This window comes from Anolis carolinensis, chromosome 2, assembly GCF_035594765.1.
Source record: "Anolis carolinensis isolate JA03-04 chromosome 2, rAnoCar3.1.pri, whole genome shotgun sequence".
In the NCBI taxonomy this organism is placed as follows: Eukaryota; Metazoa; Chordata; class Lepidosauria; order Squamata; family Dactyloidae; genus Anolis; species Anolis carolinensis.
Genome location: NC_085842.1, coordinates 121,719,708 through 121,745,191, shown reverse-complemented (window position 1 = coordinate 121,745,191; position 25,484 = coordinate 121,719,708). Strand labels below are relative to the sequence as shown.

At 37.7% G+C, this 25,484-nt stretch overlaps 1 protein-coding gene across 18 annotated transcripts in view; it reads left to right on the top strand.

Moving 5' to 3' along the window:
* tenm2 (teneurin transmembrane protein 2) overlaps positions 1–25,484 on the top strand; it is a 1,150,537-nt gene that overhangs the window by 976,295 nt on the left and 148,758 nt on the right. For all 18 annotated transcript variants that reach the window (XM_062973910.1, XM_062973906.1, XM_062973905.1 and 15 more), the window contains 2 exons: positions 8,375–8,569; positions 24,796–24,996. In XM_062973910.1, coding sequence (XP_062829980.1) covers positions 8,375–8,569; positions 24,796–24,996 — 396 coding nt within the window. The remainder of the gene's footprint in view (positions 1–8,374; positions 8,570–24,795; positions 24,997–25,484) is intronic.

Sequence of the window (25,484 nt, the reverse complement as noted above, 5' to 3'; positions counted from 1 at the left end):
CTGAGCAAGTTCTTGGAGCTTGTGGTGGCCTCCCAACTCCAGGGCTTTCTGGATTAAATGGATTATCTAGATCCATTTCAATCTTGTTTCAGGTCTGACTGTGGAACAGAAACAGCTTTGGTCACCTTGGTGGATAATCTACACAGAGAACTAGACAGAGAGGGGCAGTGTGTCCCGTTGATTCTCCTGGATATCTCAGCGGCTTTTGATATCATTGGCCATGGTATTCTTCTGGGTCATCTTGCTGGGAAGGGACTGGGAGGCAATGTCTTATAGTGGCGCTGCTCCTGCCTCTGATGAGTGTTCAGAAACTTCAGCTGGTTCAAAGAGCGTGGCCAGGTTGCTAACTGGGACTGGCTACAGGGAACAGACAACCCCCCCATTGAAGCATCTCCACTGGCTCCAGGTCTGTTACCGAGCACAATTCAAAGTGCTGGTTATAACCTTTAAAGCCCTAGGCAGTTCAGGTCCAGGCTATTTGGCCTACTACATCCCCTTGTATGAACCTGCCCATGCCCTGAGATCTTCAGGAGAGGCCATTCTCTCAGTACTACCTCCATCTCAAGCTCAATTGGTGGGAATGAGATAGGGGGGCCTCCTTCTCAGTGGCTGCCCCTCGACTCTGGAATTCCCTGCCCAGGAAAGTCAGAATGGCTCCCTCCCTGCTGTCCTTCAGATGGCATGTTAAACCCTTTTTATTCAATCAGGATTTTAAAGAAGAAGTTCTTTAAGATTGTCAGGGGCTGCTGTGATTTTATATGCTGTTAATGACATTTTTACTGTTTTAATACTTGTACATTTGTATATTTTAAGTTTTATTGCAATCCTTTTAGTTGTGAGCCACTTTGAATCTCTGCAGGAAGAGATAACAATAAATAAACATAATCATAATTGTAATAATAATAATTAATGAGAGTGGAAAAACTGGAATTGAAGGCTAAAACAATGAGCAAAGAGAAAAAAAATCTTAGCCTTACCTGAAGTGAAGGAGAAAGAATATTATCTAGCCCCGTACAAAACATAAAAATGAAAATGGTCAATCCTTTGCCAGATTTTTTGGAGTAAGGGAAAGAGGAAGTATGCTTTGAGATGGATAGGATTTATATAATAAATTCTAAGTTGAGAAGGGAAAAAAAATGCTTGTATCCTCAAAAAGACTACAAGAGATTTGACCCTTCAAAAACACTCCAAAACTAAAATGAAGATGAATGGAGGTGAAATGGTAGTTTTCAAAAAGATTCCAGTGAGAGTTCTACTCAATGAAAGAAATTATGACTTTTTGGCGGATCAGTTGAAACAAAACAAGATTCCCATTTAGATGGGGAAAATCTTAAGGACTAGGTTTTGCTTTTAAAGGCCAGAAACTCCAATGGACTGCAAAAAGCAACGGATTTCGTGAAATAAATTTGGATGGAGACTAAGAGGAAAATATGAAGGTTGATTCAATATTTAAAGAACAGAGACAAAGAAATGATGAAAGGGTGCACACCTCTTCAGATGAGGGAGATCAAGGAATGGGTCAACAATGTCAAGAGAATTTGGTGACACCAACTGCTGCTGGGGATTCACCTGCTCAATGATGGATTACAAATGTGTTTTTTAAAGAACATAATTGGATCTAATTTAGAAAAGAAGGAAGATATTTCATGATTAGAGAAAACTTGATTTGAATATGTCTACAAAGAGGTGCAGATTAGAATGAGGAATATAAAATATTTGACAAAAAATTAAAACAAGAATTTGTGTCAGAAATAAGAAAAAAGGTTGCGTACTTTGGTCTGAAGTTGTTATTGTCTGGTAAAGGTTGGTATGTGAAGGTCCAAATTGATTTACAAGAGATTTTTTTTTACGTCAGGATCAACTTGAGAAACTGCAAGTCGCTACTGGTGTGAGAGAATTGGCCATCTGCACGGACATTGCCCAGGGGACACGCTGATGTTTGATGTTTTACCACTCTTGTGGGAGGCTTTTCTCATGTCCCCACATGGGGAGCTGGAGCTGACAGAGGGAGCTCACCTGCACTCCCCAGATTTTAACCGCTGACCTCTCGGTCAGCTGTTCTGCCAGCACAAAAGTTTAACCCATTGTGCCATGGGGGCTCAATGCAAGGGATTAAAATGTTGGTTGTGGAAGTATATGAAAACAGTTCTGAGTTTATGCTGGAATTTCAGCCTTCAGAAAGGGAACATCAAACGTTTCCTCCTTTTTTTATGGCTATGCTTTAGGTTAAGCTGAACTAGCAAATCACTAGACAGAGCCACAACTGAATATCTGCATGCATTCCTTATCCATTCTATCTCAAGATACCATGGAGATAAAATGACCACACCCTCCCTTCACTGCCTGTTTTCTTAATATTCACCCTGATAATGGTCTAGACATCACAAAAGCTGTCCTAAGGTTTTGTCTCCTTCTGGTTGGTCTAATCAAGTTATAGTCAAATATGGATTTTGGAATTTCCTTTGTGGTGAAACACAACTACCATTGCTTTTTATGTGACTGTTATTTACTTCTCCTTTTTATTTCTCTCTCACACACACCTAAATGACTTTCAGGCATGTTGACATTAATTGATTTACTTGTTCAGGACATATACACTGCTTCAGCTCTTGTCTTGTTTGGTCTGATGCTTTTGAGTAAATTAAGTATAAATACAATATAATCTAATACAGTTTAAAATGCAATATCTATAGTTCGTACTAGTATAGTACCTGTACCCAACTATCAGGCTGTATCGTAATACAGTAGGTATGTCACTCGTTTTCTCGCCTATTTGGAGGGGGTTTTTTCCCCTCACACTCAATGGAAGAAATGCAGCTGCTTCAATTTGTGCAACAACTAAGAAAAAAAGCTTTCACTTGGACACCTTTGTATCCAAATGAGTGAGAGAAAATTGTAACTGTTAGATTTTTGAACCAAGCAAAGAGAACAAAGATTGGTGGGCATTCGGAATAACATAAATATTCACTGTATAAGTAATGTTGTTCCACAAAGTGTATTTGCTTCTCTTCTTAGTTGGCAAACAGCTGTAAGTAATTGTCCCACATTTCAGTAAATGTGTCGTCATTCTCCTTTTTCATTTTTCCCATTCATTCATAGACTACCTGTACTAGCCATTCATGTATCCAGTGATCTACCCTCTGTAATTCTAAAAGGCTTTTCTCTTCAGAGCAGCTTAAATGCTTATTGATTGAGAACTTTTATAACTCTCAAAATGGAGGCATTCTCATATCTGTACAGGTATTTAAAATGAATTGAATTAATCATAGGCTTAAAAGTCTCTGGTGATCTTTGTTAACTTCTCTGGGTTTAATTAAAACATCTGTGCACTTTTAATTTATCGATTCATCCTCACTCATATGTCATGTTTTTAACATACCCCAGCATGCTCTGCATCATTTTTAACCCGATTTCCACTTAACTAAAGCAATTAAATTCACCCTGGATTAATTAAAGCATCCATACTTTAGTGCTTAAGTCAGCGTGTGCTGCTTTCCCCACATGGTTTCTGAATGTCGGGGATTTGACACACCTGATGAGTTTTTTGTCCTTCTATGATGTTTTTACTTGCTTGTTAATGTGTACTTTGATAGCATTAGAATCAGAATCTTCATAGTACTTAAAGCTATGCCATAGTTCACATTAAATTGATATCATATTTATATTGTGATTTTTTTTCTTTAGCAGTTCTCAAAACAGGGCTCTGTAATGTAAAGTGATTCCTTACTTTTCTGTTTGCAACCAATGACAAACTGGTGACCAGTAGTTTTATTCAGAATGGAAGATAACGCCGTAAGAAACAGAGATACTCTGGTATCAATGGGACCAGTGCCATAGTTATTCCGAAGCTGATCTGGAGTGGGCTACTTTCGGTTGACTGAGTGGGGATAACTATATTGTCAGCCCCCTGAGCCGGATCAGCCGTGGCATGACAGTCATACTAGCAGCATTCAGAGTTCACTGAACCTAGTAGCTGCACAGACTAGCAATGGCGAAACCAGTTTGTCACCACCCACCTGGCATCCAAATCTTGCCTCCCTGCAACTTACCTTAGCAGTGCCAAATGGGCACCAATATGGAGGTAGGCACTCCTCAGCACTTGGAATGATGCTATCCAACATGCTGAAGAAACAGGAGAAGAGGGAGAAGAAGAATCCCCTTTCTCCTCTTTCCACTTCTGATTTCCTCAACATTCTGGATAGCAGTGTCTTCATTTTGCTTCCCACCTGGCATCATTTTCTCCAAGCTTCCTTGAATCCAGGAAAAGTGGGATAGTGTCTTATCAACTATACCAAATAGGAAGCGGCACCATTGATTAGACAGCCCTGAAATCACGAGATAATCCAGAGCTTTGGAGTAGCTTCATGTTTTCCACAAATTCAGGTAATGCTAATCAAGGCCGTGTTGAGTGGTCTTGGCCCACATTACGACCTGATCAACTTCATGCATCATATTACAACCATGAAGCTGATCCACCTCTTCACTAAATTGAATGGCATGTCAAGAAGCACCTTCAGATGGCTTCAGAGTCCTGGAGTTTATTTTACCAGCTCTCCTATCTTGATAGCTATTGCCAGATGGATTACTGTATGTGTTATAAATCACACTACTCTTGGGAATTACCTGGAAACTTCAACTAGAGCAGGCCTGCACAACTTGTGGCCCTCCACATGTTTTGGACTTCATCTCCCAGAATTCCTGACCATTGAACAAGCTGTCTAAAAGTTCTGGGAGCAAGAGGCCCAAACACCCGGAAAGCCACAGCTTGACAACAACAGCTAGTTAGTCATTATTTTATTTTCTGTGACTAATTTTGACTTTATTTTTTGCTTTTTTTGCATAACTGTTCTCCATGCTTTTGCACACTTTTCTTGGCATCTGTAAGAATAAAGAATAGCCTAGGAAGATGTTTGTTTACTGCAAGCTTGATACAACTTTATTTTATTGTAGCAAAGTTCATTTTGTCAAACTTCCTATTGTGTAGCTATAATACCATTCCATTAATGTTACCAAAGGCCTGTAACAGATTCTCTGCTTAAAACAAAACAAAAAAAACCCTTATTTGATCAAAAATATGTATTGTTGATATAAAGCAGGGTTTTTTGAACGTTCTATGGTGGTTTCACCCTCGTCAGACAAATGGTTTTCCCTGTCTCTGAGCATTGCCAGCATGATGCCAGGATGGAGTCCGCCAGAACCCATCAGATGACATGGGGCTACTTCTGGTGGGGCTCCGTGCTGGCAGCTGTAATTGCATGAATGTGTAATAAATAATTCAATCATTCTCATTACTTTTGGGATAGACCATTTATGTCCAATATATGCAACTATGTATTTAAAAAACATTATGACAGAAGAAAATATAAATACTTCTTATAGATGAAGACATCTTCACTTCCTGCTTATCATTTCCAAAGAATAGGTAGGTGGCACCCCCGTGAAGTATCTCTCTTTAAACAACCAAAACGTATTTCTAGAGTAGAGAATAAATGTTTAGGTTTTATAAAACAGCACAATGAACCATAATCCATTTTTCTCATGGGGCAAAACATACACAATATCACAACAGCAGTTTAATTTCTGCTAAAAGAATCTTCTGACTTGAGTTATTATAGATGCAGAATTAATTATCCTCTTGAGAAGACATTCTCAAAGGGTCAGCTAGAAGAGCACTAGAAAGAAAATGATTGCACATCTGTCTATGCTGTACTTCCCAGTCGTCTGTGGAATAATGAACCTCTGCCTTAAATTGGCAGAGTAGCCATTTATTTTTGAAATAAGAAATATAGCAAGAGTTTGTATCACATTGCCTAATGGGCCAGTCCTTTGAGTTTCATCAATATAATCTATGCCATCATAAGGATTCAGAAACTTACAGTATTTTTGCCTGGACTCCTCACTTCAAACCCCATGTCACCAGAAGAGTAGCTGTTCTAATTTTACTCTAGCATGCCTATTTAGTACATATTTAGTACAGATCTGCTACTACTGACCCATGCTTGTGTTTCTGCCAGATCATCAATATGGCAACTTCTGCATACATATTAGGACTGTAGAACTCTAGAGCTAGAAGGACACCCATGTTTGATCCAGTCTCATTTCCTGCCAATGCAGATATCCATTAGGGGTTGGACTGGATGGCCCATGAGGTCTCTTCCAACTCTTTGATTCTATGATTTCATCCACAGTTTAATACTGTGTACAAATGACATCTGAAATACTCCATTAAAGAAGTTTCCACCACCTTCCGAAGTAGTCCATTCTGCTTTTAAATAGTACTTATTACCTGGTCATTATTCTTAATGCTTATCGAAATTGTGTTTCTTGTAACTTGGATCCATTATTTCAGGTCCTATGAATGGGAGGAACAGAAAACAATGTTTGCTTCGTCTTAGATGTAACAGCCCTTCAAATATTTAGAATGATTATCACATTACATTTCTGTATATATTCCTATATACTGTACATACTTATTTCTACAGATGTAACAATTTCTTCATAGTAATATATTATCTTCTGGCATACAAATATGCAAGATTCTAGGCCAGGGGTCCCCAAACTAAGGCCCGGGGGCCGGATGTGGCCCTCCAAGGTCATTTACCTGGCCCCCGCCCTCAGTTTTATAATATAATATTTTATATCATTTTAAATAATATAATATATTGTATATACATATAATATTGATAATAATATTATAATGTTATACAATATAATGCTAATAATACCATATAATAATATTAATTATATGATATATATTACATATAATATTACAGTATAGTGGTATAGTTCAATATAGTAATATATAATGCTAATATTGTGCTATGCTAATAATATACCGTAGAGTCTCACTTATCCAACGTAAACGGGCCGGCAGAACGTTGGATAAGCGAATATGTTGGATAATAAGGAGATATTAAGAAAATGCCTATTAAACATCAAAATAGGTTATGATTTTACAAATTAAGCACCAAAACATCATGTTATACAACAAATTTGACAGAAAAAGTAGTTCATTACACATTTATGCTATGTAGTATTTACAAATTTAGCACCAAAATATCACAATATATTGAAAACATTGACTACAAAAATGCGTTGGATAATCCAGAACGTTGGATAAGTGAGACTCTACTGTAATATATTTGTATGTACATACAGCTGCTCTGAGTCTCCTTCGGGGTGTGAAGGGCGGGATATAAATGTAATAAATAAATGTAATAAATGAATAAATAAATAAATAAATACTTTTAGACTTAGGCTCGCCCAAAGTCTGAAATGACTTGAAGGCACACAACAACAACAACAATCCTAATTAACCTGACTATCTCATTGTCCAGAAGCAGGCCCACACTTCCCATTGAAATCCTGATAGGTTTATGTTGGTTACAATTGTTTTCATTGTTGTAGTTGTTGTTTTGCACTACAAATAAGACATGTGCAGTGTGCATAGGAATTTGTTCGGGTTTTTTTCCTCCAAATGATAATTCGGCCCCTCCACAGTCTGAAGGATTGTGAACCGGCCCTCTGCTTTAAAAGTTTGAGGACCCCTCTTCTAGGCAGTTATAAATAGCCAGAATTTATTTAAGCCAGGTACATAATACCAAATGAAAAGTGAAACTTACCGGTAAGTCTAGGAAAAGCATTTTATTTGGTTTTAATCTGTTTAATTGATCAATATGTCTTTTAATTGCTCATGTTTAGATTTTTGATATTGAGATGTATTTTAATGTTTGTAAGCCGCCTTGAGTCCCCTCTGGGGTAGAAAAAGATGGGTTATAAATAAAGTAAACAAACAAACAAACAAATAAATAAGTGTAACACAGGTTTGTTCATGCTCACCCAGCTTGTCTTTATGCATTAAAATATGGTTTAGCATTTCATATAAGCCAGGATACTACATGTCTTTCATACTAGTCTTTTAATCCCAATTTCAAAAGTCCACTTATTTTAATTATGTCTTAAGCAGTGTTCATTATTCACACTTCTATATCAATGATTAACTCAGTACTACAGTCATTAAAATGTAATACCAAAAGTCATATGTTGTTAAAGAGATTTGCTTATACAGTGGATTGCAGATACTGCATTGTGCAAAGTGAGAATTCTATTTGTTAGAATTGTGTTTGTGAAATTGCAGTGGATGGATCGCTTTTCACCAAAGTAGTTCAATAAGAACGATTACTTTTTCCTCCATATCTACAAATCTATAGTTCCTGAAAGGTAAATCAAAACAGCATGCCTTACATTTTCTATTAAAATACCATTTGAAATCTGTTCCTTACCGGGGGAGTCTTGTTACCCTTTTACACAGTTTGATTGTGAATATACATACATGACCTGCTGTTCTCTTTCTTTTTCCCATTCAATTTTCCAGCTGCGTGCCCAGTTTTGTGCAGTGGCAATGGACAATACACCAAAGGAGCCTGTTTGTGCTACAGTGGCTGGAAAGGGCCGGAGTGTGATGTACCCATCAGCCAGTGTATTGATCCTTCATGCGGGGGCCATGGTTCATGCATTGAAGGGAGCTGTGTCTGCTCCATTGGCTACAAAGGCGAAAACTGTGAGGAAGGTAAATGTTACAATACAAACCATATTTTTGCAGCTTGTATTGAGTAAAGAGGGCAAGAGGACAAAAGGGAAAAAACTCCACAATGCCATGGTGTAAAACAATTATAACAGTACTGGGTGAGAAGTTCAAGAATGCACTACCCCCTGTTTTATTGCCTGGTGAAACTTTTATTTACCCTTCTTTCCCCCCCTGTATTTAAAGTCCTAATAATACAACCAATTGCAGAATAATATACTGCAGGTAAATCAGAGTGGTTCCTTTGTTGAAGAGTCCAGATTCATCTTTTCTTTCTTTTTGTATGGATTATATTTATTGAACGTTTTCAGAGTGCAAAATGCAGAACAAAACAAATAAAAAAGATGGTATATAAAATGACATAATTGGAAACCCATAAAAGCAAACACTTCAGTCATAATTAATTCAAAAAATAAAAGAGGAGCCAGATTTGAAAGACTACAGGTATTCATGTCACTTAGTGGCCCCATGTAGGGTAAATTTTTCTTGTTACATGTAATCACACTGAATTAAAGGAAAGTAGATGGTACACAGAAAGGACAGCAATTTAATGAATTCTAAGAAGCAGTTTCTATTGAACGTTTAAGTAGCTACGGTTTTCTGCAGAATGAGTGGGGTTGGGCATCAGGAAAAGGAGAGAGAAAAGTTTTAATTGTTGAAATCAAACATGACCAAATATGGCCAGCAATGAAAAATTTTAATGATTTCTGTATACAGGTATTTCTTGTGCAGTGTGCCATAAATAGAAGAGCGTTACCTTAATATTGCTTTCACTAGTGTATTTTTTGTTTATTTACTACGCTCAAAATAGGCAGGATGGTCACTTCCACATCTTCATTAAATGCCTTATATTGTCCTCAGAGTTCTTTTTAAATCTATATATATAAAATGATAAAGTTGTTTGCGCAGTGACTATAACAACAAAACTAAACATCCCAGAAATACGAAATTTGGCAACACAATGCAAAAGCCTTGCCTCCAGGTTACAACAACACAACCACACCACAAAACCACGATCCAGACCCACAAAACTCACAACAACGCATCATGCAATAACAACACAACTAAACGCCCCAGAAATACAAAACTTGGCAACACAATGCAAAAGCCTTGCCTCCCAGTTGTAACAACACAACCACACCACAAAACCACACAGGACCCACAAAACTCACAACAACGCATCGTGACTATAACAACACTAATAAACGCCCCAGAAATACGAAACTTGGCAACACAACACAAAAGCCTTCCCTCCAGGTTGTAACAACACAGCCACACCACAAAACCACAATCCGGACCCATAAAACTCACAACAACACATCGTGACTATAACAACACAACTAAACGCCCCAGAAATACAAAACTTGGAACACAACTAAACGCCACAGAAATATAAAACATAACAATACAACGCAAAAGCCTTGCCTCCCGGTTGTAACAACACAACCACAGCACAAAACCACAATCCGGACCCACAAAACTCACAACAATGCATCGTGACTATAACAACACAACTAAACGTCCCAGAAATACGAAACTTGGCACACAACTAAACACTCCAGAAACATAAAACTTGACAACACAATGCAAAAACCTTGCCTCCCGGTTGTAACAACACAACCACACCACAAAACCACAATCCGGACCCACAAAACTCACAACAATGCATCGTTACTATAACAACACAACTAAATGCCCCAGAAATACGAAACTTGGCACACAACTAAATGCCCCAGAAATACAAAACTTGACAACACAACATAAAAGCCTTTTCTCCCAGTTGTAACAACACAACTACACCACAAAACCACAATCCAGACCCACAAAACTCACAACAACGCATCGTGACTATAACACAACTAAACGCCCCAGAAATACAAAATTTGACAACACAACGCAAAAGCCTTGCCTCCCAGTTGTAAGAACACAACCACAACACAAAACCACAATCCAGACCCACAAAACTCACAACAACGCATCATGACTATAACAACACAACTAAACGCCCCAGAAATACAAAACTTGGCAAAACAATGCAAAAGCCTTGCCTCCTGGTTGTAACAACACAACCACACCACAAAACCACACCAGACCCACAAAACTCACAGCAACGCATCATGACTATAACAACACAACTAAACGCCCCAGAAATACGAAACTTGGCACACAACTAAATGCCGCAGAAATACAAAACTTGGCAACACAACACAAAAGCCTTGCCTCTCAGTTGTAACAACATAACCACACCACAAAACCACAATCCGGACCCACAAAACTCACAACAACGCATTGTGACTATAACAAATACAAAATTTGACAACACAACTTATCCACCTCCCCAGTCCCTACATTCAGACTTGGCCTCCAAAAAACAATTACAATAATAACAATGACAACAACAACAATAAGAATCAACACCATCACAGGCAAGAAACAGCCAGGCACTGAGGCTGAGAGGCCAGTTAGTGCTACACTGGGCCTCCAAAAAACAATACAGTAGCATCTAACTTATCCAACCTTCATGACCACTACAACAACAATAATAATAAACACCTACACAGGCAAAACAAAAAAAGATTATTGTACCACAATAAAAATATAAACCACACTCAGCAGAATCAGACATTACAATTAACAACAAACCAAAGACAACAGGGATCTCAAGCAATTATCAATCAACACAAAAATTGAAGAAGGTAACAGACTTCAAATACTACTATTAATGTGAGTATAAAGAAGGGTGGAGGTCACAGCATAAATACAACCTAATGTAGACTGACCAACACCACCAGACTAAGCCACAGCAACGCGTGGCCGGGCACAGCTAGTTACTATATAGAGGAGTGCAGTGCTGTTCATTTCTCATTAAGTATAAAAACATTCTGACAATTGTGATACAGGTTCACAAACTCCCTAGTCATAACCTTAAGCATTTTGCAAGCTTTTGTTTCCAATGTGAGTTAACACATGTTTAACTACAGACTGTTTAAATAAACTATCTTCTTAATCCATGGATTGAAGTTAAACTGCTTGAAATAATTTGTTGTTAAAACTCAACCACAGTTCATTGGAATCAGACTACAAGACAGCCTTTCATTCATCTGATTTCAATAATCAACTATCTGAACAAATTGAATCTTCATCTATAAAAGACAGAGGGGCTTCTGGTCAGTTGGAAGTAAACTCAAGAAATAGTTATTAAGCCTGTGTGGGATAAAATTACATTTGCAATTTGTGTGTTTTCTTGGATTCAGCTGTGCACACCTAGGTTTTGCCTGTGGTTAGGAGAGTGCTAGCAAAGCCTAGCATCCCTCTTGCTGGAGATATCAGATGCCTTCTTTCAATCTGATCTGGATTTATTTATGTATTTATTTATTTATTTAAAACATTTATATTCCACCCTTCTCACCCCAAAGGGGACTCAGGGCAGAGCAAAACATATATACAGCAAACATTCAGTGCTGGAACATAGAATAAACTATAAATATGCATAAACACTAAAACAATTAAAAACAATTATCTCCACTTTAAAATCAGTTGTTTAAAAACTATCTCAGAACAGCCATTACTAAGAGAAGCCTTTGAAACATGTCTGGAAACCTCAGGTGATCCACAGTGCTGCAGCCAGAGTACTAATCTGGGCCAGATTTAGAGAATGGCAAGGGTTCATGACCCTTATGTATCCTGCAAAAGAAGACCTCCACCAACCCCTTCTTGTCCAAATAAACCTAAGTCAAAGAAAACCTTGACATTACAAGACAACCTTCTTACCTTTTGAAAAGATTGAAAACTCGTCATCCTTTGTTTCCAAAAGTTCCCCACCAAAACAATAATCAGAATTCAATAGAATAACCAAAGTGGGTTTAGAACAAGGCTCCTCTCAATAACATACAGCAAGCAAACTATGAATGCTAAATATTCTGGCTTTCGTGCATAGAAGATGCAGATGCATGATCCTGGCAGCAAAGATTCGAGATCATAGTGTCTACTTACTATCTGTAGTGTCTTTCCCATATCCTAACCAAATGCCCTACTCCTCCTTGTTTTTATCTATAAAATACTCATATGTTGACTGCCACTCATCTAGCACTGATGGATAGGATTTGGAGGAGAAAATAAAATAACTGAATAGCACTATAGTGCTCTTGTGATACACTATCTAGAAGTATAAACAGGAACACTCCTCTCAGAGAGTAGAAAGGATCTTCCGCCTTTGGTTCCAAGTCCTTCTTCTGCATTACTCATGTCCTAACTCTTCTTTCACAGACATTGATGGCATATAAATAACTGCCATGTTGCCTTCTCTCATGGATGATATACAGATACATTACCTGACCTTAACCTCATTGAAATAAATAGCTAATATATTACCCAAGTTGTTAATATCCAGAGTGGTATATGTGTGCATGTGTAGGTAAAGACAGAGAAAAAGAGAGTGATAAATTGAGGATGACTATCTCGTTGTATAAATTGCTTACAAATATCTATCATTATACTGTTGTTATGTGAATGACAATGCATGTGAATCCTAATTCTAGGTTTTGGAATGTCTGGTAGCTTTCTGGGTTGTTGGGGTTTTTTTTTACATAGTACTCTCATGCTCACCATCAATGCAGAAATAATACAAAAAATACAAGGAGCTGTTTTGAATAAGCATGGCTGCCCTAGTATCTTGACACCAACGTGTCTATATAAGAATAATAAAACTTTATTTCTATCCCGCCCTATCTCCTCGATGAGATCTCAGAGCAGTTCACAACATAGAGAGGCAAACATTCAATGCCGTAAGGTGCCACCAAAAACAAATAAACAAACAATAAATCGACTAATAACACATTATTATTCTTCATTCATGTAGTCGTTTCCGGCTCTTCGTGACCTCATGGACCAGTCCACGCCAGAGCTTCCTGTCGGCCGTCGCCGCCCCAAGGTCAAGCCAGTCACTTCAAGGATACCATCCATCCATCTCGCCCTTGGTCGGCCTCTCTTCCATTTTCCTTCCATTTTCCCCAGCATCATGATCTTTTCCAAGCTTTCCTGTCTTCTCATCATGTGGCCCAAATACTTCATCTAATATCCTTCCCTCCAGTGAGCAGCCGGGCATTATTTCCTGGAGGATGGACTGGTTGGATCTTCTTGCGGTCCAAGGCACTCTCAGGATTTTCCTCCAGCATTAGACATCAACATAAGACAATAGTAAAACATTACAACAAATTAGGCATCACACAGCTAAAATACATGTTTAAACTAATAAGCATTTAAAAACAAAGCTTAGAAATTAAAACTAATAGGATGTAAACATTACAACTTTAAAAGCCAGAATAACATGCAATTTCATATTCCATTCCAATATATTTGTGCCAGGTATTTTATATGACCTCCTCTCAATATGCTTGACAGAATAAAAAGGTCTTCAGTTGTTTTTAAAAGAGATGAAGGAGGGCACTGTTTTAATCTCCTTAGGGAGGAGGGAGTTCCAAAGGTGGGGATGACCACGGAGAAGGCCCTTTCTCTTGTTCTCACCAGTTGTGCTTGGGATGAGGGTGGGACCGAGAGCAGGGCCGCTGATTGCAGTCCCCAGGCAGCACATATGTGAAGATGCGGTCAGCTAAATAGTCTATTTCCCTGCCCCCACCTAATGCATGATTGGCATTTGCCTCAAGAGATCTACAAGTGTATACATATACATATATAGAGCTTCCGTCATGGAAACAAGAGTCCTGGGTCACAAGGGCTTTTGTTCCTGTGGAAGGGGATTGCTACATGCACATCCATGTAGATGTAACTCCACCTTCATGTATCATCTTGTCAATGGAGGTAGCTTGCTTATCTGCAAGAGATCCTCCTACTAATTGCTGAACTACAACTTCTGTCAAATTAACCAGTGGCTGTACTAAGTAGGATTGATGGGAGTTCTAATTCAATAACATCTGAAAGGCAACATCCTTTGCTATATACATTTCTTAACAGTAATATCAACATGTCCAGGCATATGTATATAAAACGTTCTAGCTCTGCTTTACAAGGTTACTTTAATATCTTTTCTTCAAACCAGTTTCATTTCAAGATTATCACAGTCCACAAAAGAAATAGGTTTGATAGGCAGTGTGGTACATTAATGAGATGTCAGTCTTATTAGAGACTGTGTGACTACTAAGGTCTGACCTCTAAAAATATGTATGTTCAGAAGGGATACATAAATGATTTAATCAGAATCATGGAAGGATGAGGGATTTGAAAAACAGATGGATTTTAGAAAGCAAGGTGTATTACTGATAAACACAGAAGGTGAAGAAACATGACATGAAAGGTTAAAACAACCTTTTGCATGCATCATTTGATAAAATAAAATTCCATAATATTGGCAGTGGTTCTTCAAAACACTTTCTTTTTACAAATATTGTACACAGTTTTCCAACATGTCAAGAATGTGGTATTGTATAAAAGTAATGCTTAGGCAGTTTCTTGACAGTTTTTAAAAAGTTATTCATTTCTGTTTAAGGAATTAATACAACAGCAAAACAAATAAACAACTAAATTTTTATTCAAGGGTAAAATCTTCTCTATTGATTTGTGTTTCTCAAAAGAATGGTCCAGGTTGATTCATATGCTACTTTCCAGCTAGGAAATGGAATTAGATACTGTAGGTCAGCATTTTTCTTTCCTGTTAGCTTTTTATTTCAGATATTCATCATAGTCATATCGTTCAAACAATTTACCTGAAATGGCCATGGCACTAAAATCGATATTTGTGATCTACAAATTTTGCTGCATAAACACTGTTGCTCTATTAAATTTGAACAAAAATGGAATAGCTAACTTGTCAGGTTTCTTTCAATACAATTTGGGGTAGAAAGTGAGTAGGATTAACACGTTAGGTTGGGTTAGGTTAACGTTCATTTTTCTTGTCACTTTTTTTGATCAAGCAATTAACTTTGTAAGTATAAATCCTAGTACAAAGTTACAGAACGTTGTTGGGTTGGGGGGTTTGCCCTTGTGCTTTTCCTTGTCAGAATAAATTACATTTTCTTCAATGCTATTGAATCATGAGAGTTGTAAGGAGCCCCCGGTGGCCTAGTGGGTTAAAGCCTTGTGACTTGAAGGTTGGGTTGCTGACCTGAAGGCTGCCAGGTTTGAATCCAACCCGGGGAGAGGGTGGATGAGCTCCCTCTATCAGCTCAAGCTCCATGCGGGGACATGAGAGAAGCCTCCCTCAAGGATGGTAAAAACATCAAAACATCCGGGTGTCCCCTGGGCAACGTCCTTGCAGACGGCCAATTCTCTCACACCAGAAGCGGCTTGCAGTTTCTCAAGTCGCTCCTGACACGAAAATAATGAGAGTTTCAAAGTCTTTAGCCTTCTTTGCCAAAGAGTGCTGGTGCCTCACCAAACTACAGCTCCCATGATGTCATAGCATTGGCAATAGCAGTTAAAGTACTCTTTCCTACTTGCTTTATACTCTCAGCCCTCCACATTCGCTAGAGTTAGAGGCTCCTGAAAAAGTGAAAAATTATGAATAAAAGAATTGCTTAAATTTTAACTCTCAGGGAATTTCTAGGTATGGCTGCATGACTGTGATTAAGCTAGGCACATGAGTACTATGCAGCAAAATAGATTGGATTGTCACACAAGACGATAAGTACTGATGAAGCCCCATTAGTACATGGTGGCTACAACCCTGAGGTTTTCAAGACCTGAGGAAGATAGCTGATGGTGGGGCCTTTTGGGGATCTCTCACTCATTGGGTTGCCATAAGACAAAGTTGACTTAAAAGCAAATAAAAAGAACAAAAATAGAAAATCTTGAAAACTGCCTGATCAGTGCCTGTGACATCCGGACTTGCTGCTTTGTTCCAGGATTTAGAAGACTGCAAGATGGCTGCAGCTTTTTTAAAAAGTCAATGTACTGATGCGAATATGTGTGCATTGTTCATATGGGTTTTATTCCTATGTTATAAATGTTGGTTCCTCATTGGTTCTATCATAAAACCTGGTAAAAGTTAATTACAGGGCAAAAACTTGGCAAGAGGGACATCACCCATCTATCAAAATTTGTGACACACAAACAAAGGTTTTCTGTGTAATTAACTTTCCCCATGTTTTTATAATAGAAGTAATGAGGAACTGACATTTATAATCTGGGAACATAATCCTGTTCTTCCAGGTACAAATACACCACCAAAGCTGTCCTGACAGATAGCCATGCAGCCTCTGAATAAAGATAATACAGTAGAGTCTCACTTATCCAACACTCGCTTATCCAACGTTCTGGATTATCCAACGCATTTTTGTAGTCAATGTTTTCAATGTATTGTGATATTTTGATGCTAAATTCGTAAATACAGTAATTACAACATAACATTACTGCGTATTGAACTACTTTTTCTGTCAAATTTGTTGTATAACATGATGTTTTGGTGCTTAATTTGTAAAATCATAATCTAATTTGATGTTTAATAGGCTTTTCCTTAATCCCTCCTTATTATACAACATATTCGCTTATCCAACGTTCTGCTGGCCCGTTTATGTTGGATAAGTGAGGCTCTACTGTAATGATGAAATTCTGTTCCTGGTTTGAAAGTGTGAGTTCCTGTTTAATGGGATAGACCTTAATTTGAAACTACTTGTTGTACTCTACAAACTTAGTTTGTGTGCCACAAACTTCGATAAATGATTGGATGGCTATGTCCCTCTTGCCATGACAAAATTTTTGCCATGTAATAAACATTCCCCATATTTTTACAATAGAAGCAATGAGGAACTGACATTTATAACCTGGGAACAAACCAACATAAGAAATCCCGTATTTTCTGAGTGCAGAGACATACAGAGATTTGAAGATCCAAATCTTCTAGCCAGAACTGGGATATTCTCGCACTTTTTTATTTCACTGTTTTTTGGCCAAAGAATTCCTCTGTATGATCCAGTCACTTTCTTGGAAAATTAGGATAGTAGGCTTCTGGAGTCTCATCCAATGCTTCTGCAGTATGCTTGATTGATAAGTAAACATGTAAACATGTATGTTAATGTGAGGCTGCCTCTGAAACATATTCAGAACCTTCACATGATTCAGAATCATATACAGTCATACTATTCACAAACCTTCTTTGACATTTTATTTATATCTTAGCTCAATTAAAAATTCTGGTTACTTATAGAAACACCAACTATAATTAGTAATTTATATATATTCCCCAAAATGAAGATTTAAGATAGCTTACAAAAATTAAAATAAACCCAGATAAAGGCACATACAAAATCCTAAATTAAAAAATAAAACATTGATTTAAGATGTAGTCAAATTATAGAATGAAAACCATTTAAAACAAATCCAGAATGAGAGCCAAGTAATAGTTTGAATGTTGGATTAGGATTTCAGAAGACAAGGGTTCAAATGTCCACTCAGAAATGGAAATCTACTGGCTTTGGGCAAGTTGCAGTCACTCAGCATCAGAAAACGACAATGGCAAACTTCCTCAGAAACAAATCTTGACAAGAATAGTTTCCCCTAAAATGTCTAGGGAATATTGCTTTAGGGACCTCAGTGTTGATTTCACATAGCAAAATATCAAAGGATGACAAAAATAATGACTGGCATATCACTACTGTATACAGGGTATACAGTATACAGGGGTCAGCTGGACAAATGTCACCATTCTGGAAGAAGCAAAGACCATCAGAATTGAAGTGATGATTCTCTGCTGTCTACTTCACTGGACTGGCCACGTTGTCTGAATGCTGAATCACCATTTCCCAAAGTAGTTATTTTACTGTCAGGTCAGGAATGGAAAATGTAATGATGGTGGACAGCAAAAGAAATTTAAAGATAGACTTAAAGCTAACCTTTAAAAAGTGGAAAGTCTTGCCCTCAAGCGTTCTAACTAGAGGTCAGCTGTACCAACAATGCAGTGGATTTTGCAGAGGCTCAAATAGAGTGTGAAAGGACCCAATGAGAGGAAGGCACATCAAGTAAACCCTTGTCGTGGACCACCTTTCATCTGGAAATCTATGTCCTCATTGTAGAAGACCATATGGGTTCATAATAGGTCTCCACAGTCACTTACGGACCCACCTTATTAGACTACCCTTGGAAGATAACTATACTCATCCACAAGTTATCACCGATGATGATGATGTGTACAGGCATAGAGAACTTGTGTTTCTTCATAAGTTGATGAGGTCCTAGACCTGTTATAGCTCACCATTACCCAAAGTGCCAGGGTCCGATGAAGATAACATTTGAAGGTTTATGGATTCCATGTCCCTACTTTAGATCAGGCAAAATGAAGGTTCTGAAGATGTATAAAAATAAGCAGTGCATGCCTGTGTTCAGAATCATAATGGCAAGGGCATAGATCTAATTAAAATTAACAGGAGTTACAGAGACTGAAAGAGTTTGAGCACATACACCTAAAATAAGAGGAAGGAAAAGAAAACATAAATCAGCATTTCTACTTTAAGGTGGTGAAACATATATAATTTTTCTGACATCTTCAGTTTTCACTGAAAATGATACATTTATAAGATGATAAAGATAACCAAGAAAGGAAGGAATACGAGTCAGGGCAGGAAATGAATAGATCATATTTTAATAAATTTAAATCAACATGGTATGATAAAGTATAGTTTTGGGGGCTGAAGGGATTAGCTGAAGAAATTGCAAAGCCATTAGCAATTATCTCTGAAAGCTCCTGGAAGTCAGATGAAGGGAAGCTGGAAAGGAAGGGTCAGAAATTATAGATCAGTTTGCCTTAGTTTTGTAATAAGTAAGTCAGTAAAATAAATGATGAAAATCAGTTTGGGGATAGTTGGAGAATAATTGGAAAATGGTTAGTAACCAATATAGATAATCAAACTAGTTCTTTTAAATGAGCAATAATGATTGTTCATTATCTTAAGTAATTCTCTTGGCCACAATCCAAAAATAATATTTTGCTGTACCATACTATGGATCAGGACTCCCCCCCCCCTTTTTTTTTTTTTTAACTTTACGTAGTAGCTGGTATTTGGAATAAGTGGGATACATGTAGTCAGCATCACACGCACCTCATAGGCACTCTAGTCCTTACACATGATATTCATGGTGATTAACTTGCAGTGTAGTTCTTTGGTCCATTTCAGAAAATATTTCCTATTATCTCACAGTTTTTATAGAAAATCAGAATTTTTTGTGATGCAGACGGCCCTCTATGCAGCATTGCTTAGCTGTGGAGTTACAGAGAAGTTAGTGGAAAGGGGGTTGGAACTGGCTGATGGGAGGTGACCATTCCCACTAGAAAAATGTTTCTCCCAGGTTAAGTTTCAATTTATTTTTAAATAAGGTGTGGATGGGTTTTTTTTGTCTCCCTGTGTTAACAGACCCCAGTGTAACAAAAAAAATCTTTGCTATGAAATATTAGTTGTGAAATTGATCTTCTTAGCTGAATTTTGGACATTCATATGTTGTAAAAATGACCAGAATTAAAAACGTTTGGGCATCTCAAATGAATTGCTTACTGCTCCTGGAGCTTCTCTGGGGATAGTTTAAGCCACTCCTTATATAGGCATCTCTGTAATCGCTTGCTGCTAGCTGGCAGGCCAGTTCCTTCAGCTTTACCATATGGACTAAATTCATTATAAAACATACTGTAAGTCACTAGTTGCCATCTGTTGAGAGAGCAATAGAAAAATTATCAGTGGCAAGAACTCTGGGGAGCATTTTCTCCCAGTCTGATTTACATGACTTGACTTCATAAAACATTGCCATTTGTCCTCCTTACAGTATGGCTTCAGGGGGCATGTCCACTTTGCCAGGCCGCTAGGTAATATAGCAGGTTCTGTAATGGGAAGAAGAAGAAGAAGGTGCTGGAGACTCAAGAATAGTGAGGAGGTGGTGCTGAAACAGCAACCCTAGAAGTCAGGCCGCCAAAGAGACACCATCATTTTCCTGCTCAGGTATTTAAAAAAGGCAGAAGCACCACCACAGAATGGATTAAACCCTCAATTTTCACCACTGTATTCAGAAAAGGGAATAGTTCAGATTTTTATTTAAAAAAATTAAGCTACAGTACTAACATTGACTTGTGTGTAAGTTGACCCAAGTTTTGGCAGTCATTTATTTTTTTGCTAAAATTTCTAGACTTATACATGAGTACATTCTATAGTGCCATGTCCCTCCACTATGATTAGAACCTGCCTGGTTGCTGTTAACAAAGAAGATACATTTTTATTTCATATTTATTGATTAACATCATCAGAATAAAACCACTAGGTCTTATTGAGTTGCTTATGCTGGACAATGTAATCTGTTGGAAGTTCATAGCAGATATCACCAGGAAAAGATGTTGGATTTTATTACAGTTTTTTTAAGAAACTGATTTTAGTTTCTTTTAAAAATAGTTTGGTTTGGGTTTTATTAGTTTTTTTGTATTCTTTGTTGTCTTGAAATTTCATTTCACAGATGCTAGCAGGGAATATCTAAAACCCCAAAGGGCTATTTTTAACAGAGCCTCCAAGGAACTGTGCATCTATAAAGTAACCCACTTTAAAAAGAGAATATTAAATCTTTTCCTTAGTATTTAAAAGATTGACTTAATGGAAAGGGAAAACAATTGTAATCTCTTGGCATGTAGGATGCTAGGCATACTTATTAAGCAATGGGCATAAACATTCACATTTTTCTTCTCACCAGCTGCTTCATAGAACCAAATGTCCACATTGTAGCTGAAAGAAGTTTAAGAAATACTTGGAGTATTATATGAAGGCAGTTATTGAATGAAACATGGATGGGAATGCTATACAGCCCAGAACAGAACAGCTGCACCAGTTTGCTTTCTGAATGATTCTAGGTGTGTCTCTTTATCAAAGGAGACTACAAATTCAAAAACAACAATAAAACGTGTATTTTTAAGTAGTGTACATTTCACTAAAAAGCATCACAGTTATATAATAACAAATTTTGTGCATCATTAGTAGCACTTATCAAAATGTTTATTTTCATAGTTAAACAAAGTATTTGAAAAATCTTTAATACAGCATAATATAGCATTAAAATTAAATTAGCTTTATTCCTTTTCCTGATTTGAAAGCATTCATAAATGACATTAGAAATTGTTGTGTTAAGTTGCTTTTCTTCTCTTTAGTAGCCCAGATTGGACTTCTAAAGTTCCTGTTTTCCCAAGAGTCTAGTAAATGCACACACATAGAGGGTTTGTTATTCAAAAAAGATAATGGCATAAATCAAATGTGATGGTGGTGGTAGCATTTTACATGTTTAGCTCACCTTCTCCAACTTCTCTGGACCAGAACAGATTTAAGCTAAAACGATTTGATGGAAGGTGGAGAGCCTTCAGGAAGAAGGGTACATGCTTCCTTGGAACTGCTTCTGCAAGCACAAAGTCTGTGTTGGATCTTGGACACAGCTTTTGCTTTTATAGTAGTGTAATCATACTATTTTGATAGATAAAATTATCTCATATGCTTTTGGCACATAGTGAATTACGAAAAGCCATATATTACAGGTTATACTAGGTATTATTTGAGAAGATTTGTTGGGATGTATGAGAAATTTCTTCCCGACTGATATGCCTATCAATGTTTGGTGTATAATATGAACTGAGAGCAACTCTTAATAATGGATCAATTTAGCAACCAGATCATTTAAAAGCTAACAAAGCTAGGATCTAATTATTAGACTATAACACACTTCAAAGAGATTGTGTTAGGACTCTGTCCCACTCCCATAGCGTTATAAAGGACATCCATTTCTCATTCTTCTTCGCACATTGTCTTTTCTTGCCAGTTTTACTGAAATTATTAGTTTTCAGATTTATCCCATGAGTGAATGCAGTCCCCACCCACTGCATTTTAAATGGAAAAAAACCTTGGAGAAAAAAGCTTATGGAATACTTCCCTTTCCCCGCCAATCCTTCTACTCTAGAGTAGACCCAAGTAACTGATCTTAAATATGACACCACATGAGGGGAAACCTAACTTTCTCCGCTGATCCTGCTACACTAGAGTAGACCTAAACAGCTGATCTTACACCAGACCCCACTTGAAGGGAAACCTGATTTTCCCCTCCAATCCAGCAACTCTACAATAGACCCAAGCAACTGATCTTACACCAGACCCCACTTGGAGGGAAACTTAACTTTCCACTCAATCTTGCTGCTCTACAGTAGATCCACACCGTTATTTTTACACCAGATTCCACTTGATGGGAAACCTGGCTTTTCCCTCCATCCAGCAACTCTGCAAGCAGTTGATATTACACCAGACTCCACTTAATGGGAAACCTGGCTTTGGCCTCCATTCCCCACTTGAGGGGAAAACCAACTTGGTAGGAAATCACCGCTTAATCCCTGTCACTGGAGCAATTCAACCTGGTCAAATTTGACCGTTCCTACCCCATGTGTTTTTGGGTATTTTCTCCAATTTATCCTGGTTCCTGAGTCCAAAAGGCAATCTTGGACTGTCTTCTCTCCCCTCCCCTTTTTATGTTATGTTTAAACCCCCCCAGTTTATCTCTGATTTTTAAAAGAACATGTTTCCATCTGTAAAATGGTAAAAGAGGCTCCAAAAGATGTCAAAAATGCCCCCACATTCCTTGGAGGGCATGTGGGAAGTTTTTTATCCCTAGGATGCCCCATAGGCCACACTTGGCCCAGTCCTACATGAATACATTTATTTATTTATTTTTGCCTTATTTTATATCCTGCCCCCTCTCCCTAGTTGAGGGACCCATAACGACTAATTATGCAGGGCCGTAGCCAGAAAAAATGGGGGGGGGGGTTAGAAAATTGCTTGAGATAGTGCCTGGAGGGACTCTTATTTTTTTTGCGTGTCATAGACTTGCGTGATTTGGTTAACGAGTTAAAATTCATGAGTAAACCAGGTATTTTTTTTTAACCTGAAAAATTTCGGGGGGGGGGGGGTTGAACCCCCCAGCTACAGCCCTGTAATTATGTATATTAATCTGAAAACATTACAATGCTTTGTACATGCAAGCAGAGAACATGCAATCACACATGCTTTGTCACTCATATTCAGCAATGAAGGTGGCACGCACTAGTTCAAACAACTGCCTCACCATTGTACATCTTTTCCAGTGGAACTTTCCATCTTGTTTAAAATAAGTAGTAGTTAGACCTCTGCTGAAAAAGCCTTCATTGAATCCCCTGAATTTTAATAATTACAGACCAATATCTACCCTTTCTTTTTTTGGCAAGGTGATTGAGAAGATTAAATAATCTGTATAATCTTTATAATTTAATCTGCATATTAATATACAGATTGTATAATAATGTAATTTTTATAATGTTTATGTGTTTTAATTATTCTGTAATCTGCCTCAAGCCACGAGGAGAGGCAGGTAAGAAATAAAATCCTTCTTCTTCTTCTTCTTCTTCTTCCTCTTCTTCTTCTTCTTCTTCTTCTTCTTCTTCTTCTTGTTGTTATTATTATTATTATTATTATTATTATTATTATTATTATTATTATTATTATTATTATTATTATATTGGCTGTGTAGAGATCCATGCTGAGAACTGAGATCAGATCAGGAAGAAAAATCCTGAATGTTTCACTTTTCCAAGTGCTAAAATGAGCCTTTAGAGAATTATATCACTGCTTTTTCTGACAGTTTTCATCTGGATAGTTTTTTTTTTCTTCACAATATTTTTTTATTATCTGGATAGTTTTTCTAAGCAGTAGTATAATTATTTTGAAACATATTGTAGTCAGATACCAAGGATTAGATACTAATGACTTTTGCTTGCATAAATTGTTATGTAGAGATTTTTGCCATTAAGATATCTACAGAATTTCAGCTGAATAAAAACTGCTTAAGGGTTCCAGTATTTAGAATATTATCTTTTACTGTTGTTTGTTTTCAATAAGAAATATCTTCTGTTTGTGGGCATGCTAGACATATGGTGCTAAACGTGTGGTGCTAGACATATAACACACACTTATTTTTCCAGCTAAACTCGGCTTTTCAAGTTTCTTACAAAGCCAGCAAAGTGACCTTTTATATTTCCAGATTCACTGAAAAGATAGTCTAACTAACAACTGCATGAGTTTGCTCCAGTTCACTGCAGCAAGGCGCAACCTGCTGAGCATGGATCCATCAAGTGGTATCAATTCAGACTGTGCATTTGTGCACTGACCTTTTTCACAGAGTGCTTGTTTTCTTTTCTTTTTCTTTCTACCCCCACCCCATCCCTTTTATAGTTGATTGCTTGGATCCCTCCTGTTCCAACCATGGTGTTTGCGTAAATGGAGAATGCCTCTGCAGCCCAGGCTGGGGAGGTTTAAATTGTGAGCTTCCTCGCGCCCAGTGTCCGGACCAATGTAGTGGGCATGGCACATACCTCTCTGACACAGGCCTCTGTAACTGCGATCCTAACTGGATGGGTCCTGACTGCTCTGTTGGTAAGAAAAGCACTTGATTGGTAGCATTTGTTTTAACCTCCCAGCATCTGTGTGGTGAGTCTTTTGTTACTCAGTCAGGGTAACACAAATCAGCAATTCAGTTGTAATGCTGAGTCCAGACTTTTGCCCACAGATTTTCATAGTGATTCTTACTCTGGTCCAAAAAGCTTAGTATCTTATACTGCTCTCTGTGTGTTTATGTGTAAAAGACCAAGGTATGGGAACCATTATCTTTTCATTTTAACTTGAACCTTAATAGTGGTAGTAATAGTAGTACAAGATCACTAATTCCATTTTACTCTTTAATCCTACCCATTGTGAAATGGACCAGGATCCAGTTGTGTGCCCTTGCTGATGGAAGAGGCTCTGTTGGCTAACACAGGAGGGGCAGCCCATTTGTAACCTTGTTTTCATTTCTGTGTGGGTGGGTGCAGAATTTGGGATGGTGCAGAGGGATGGAAATTGAATGGGGGAAGAATATTCTGAAG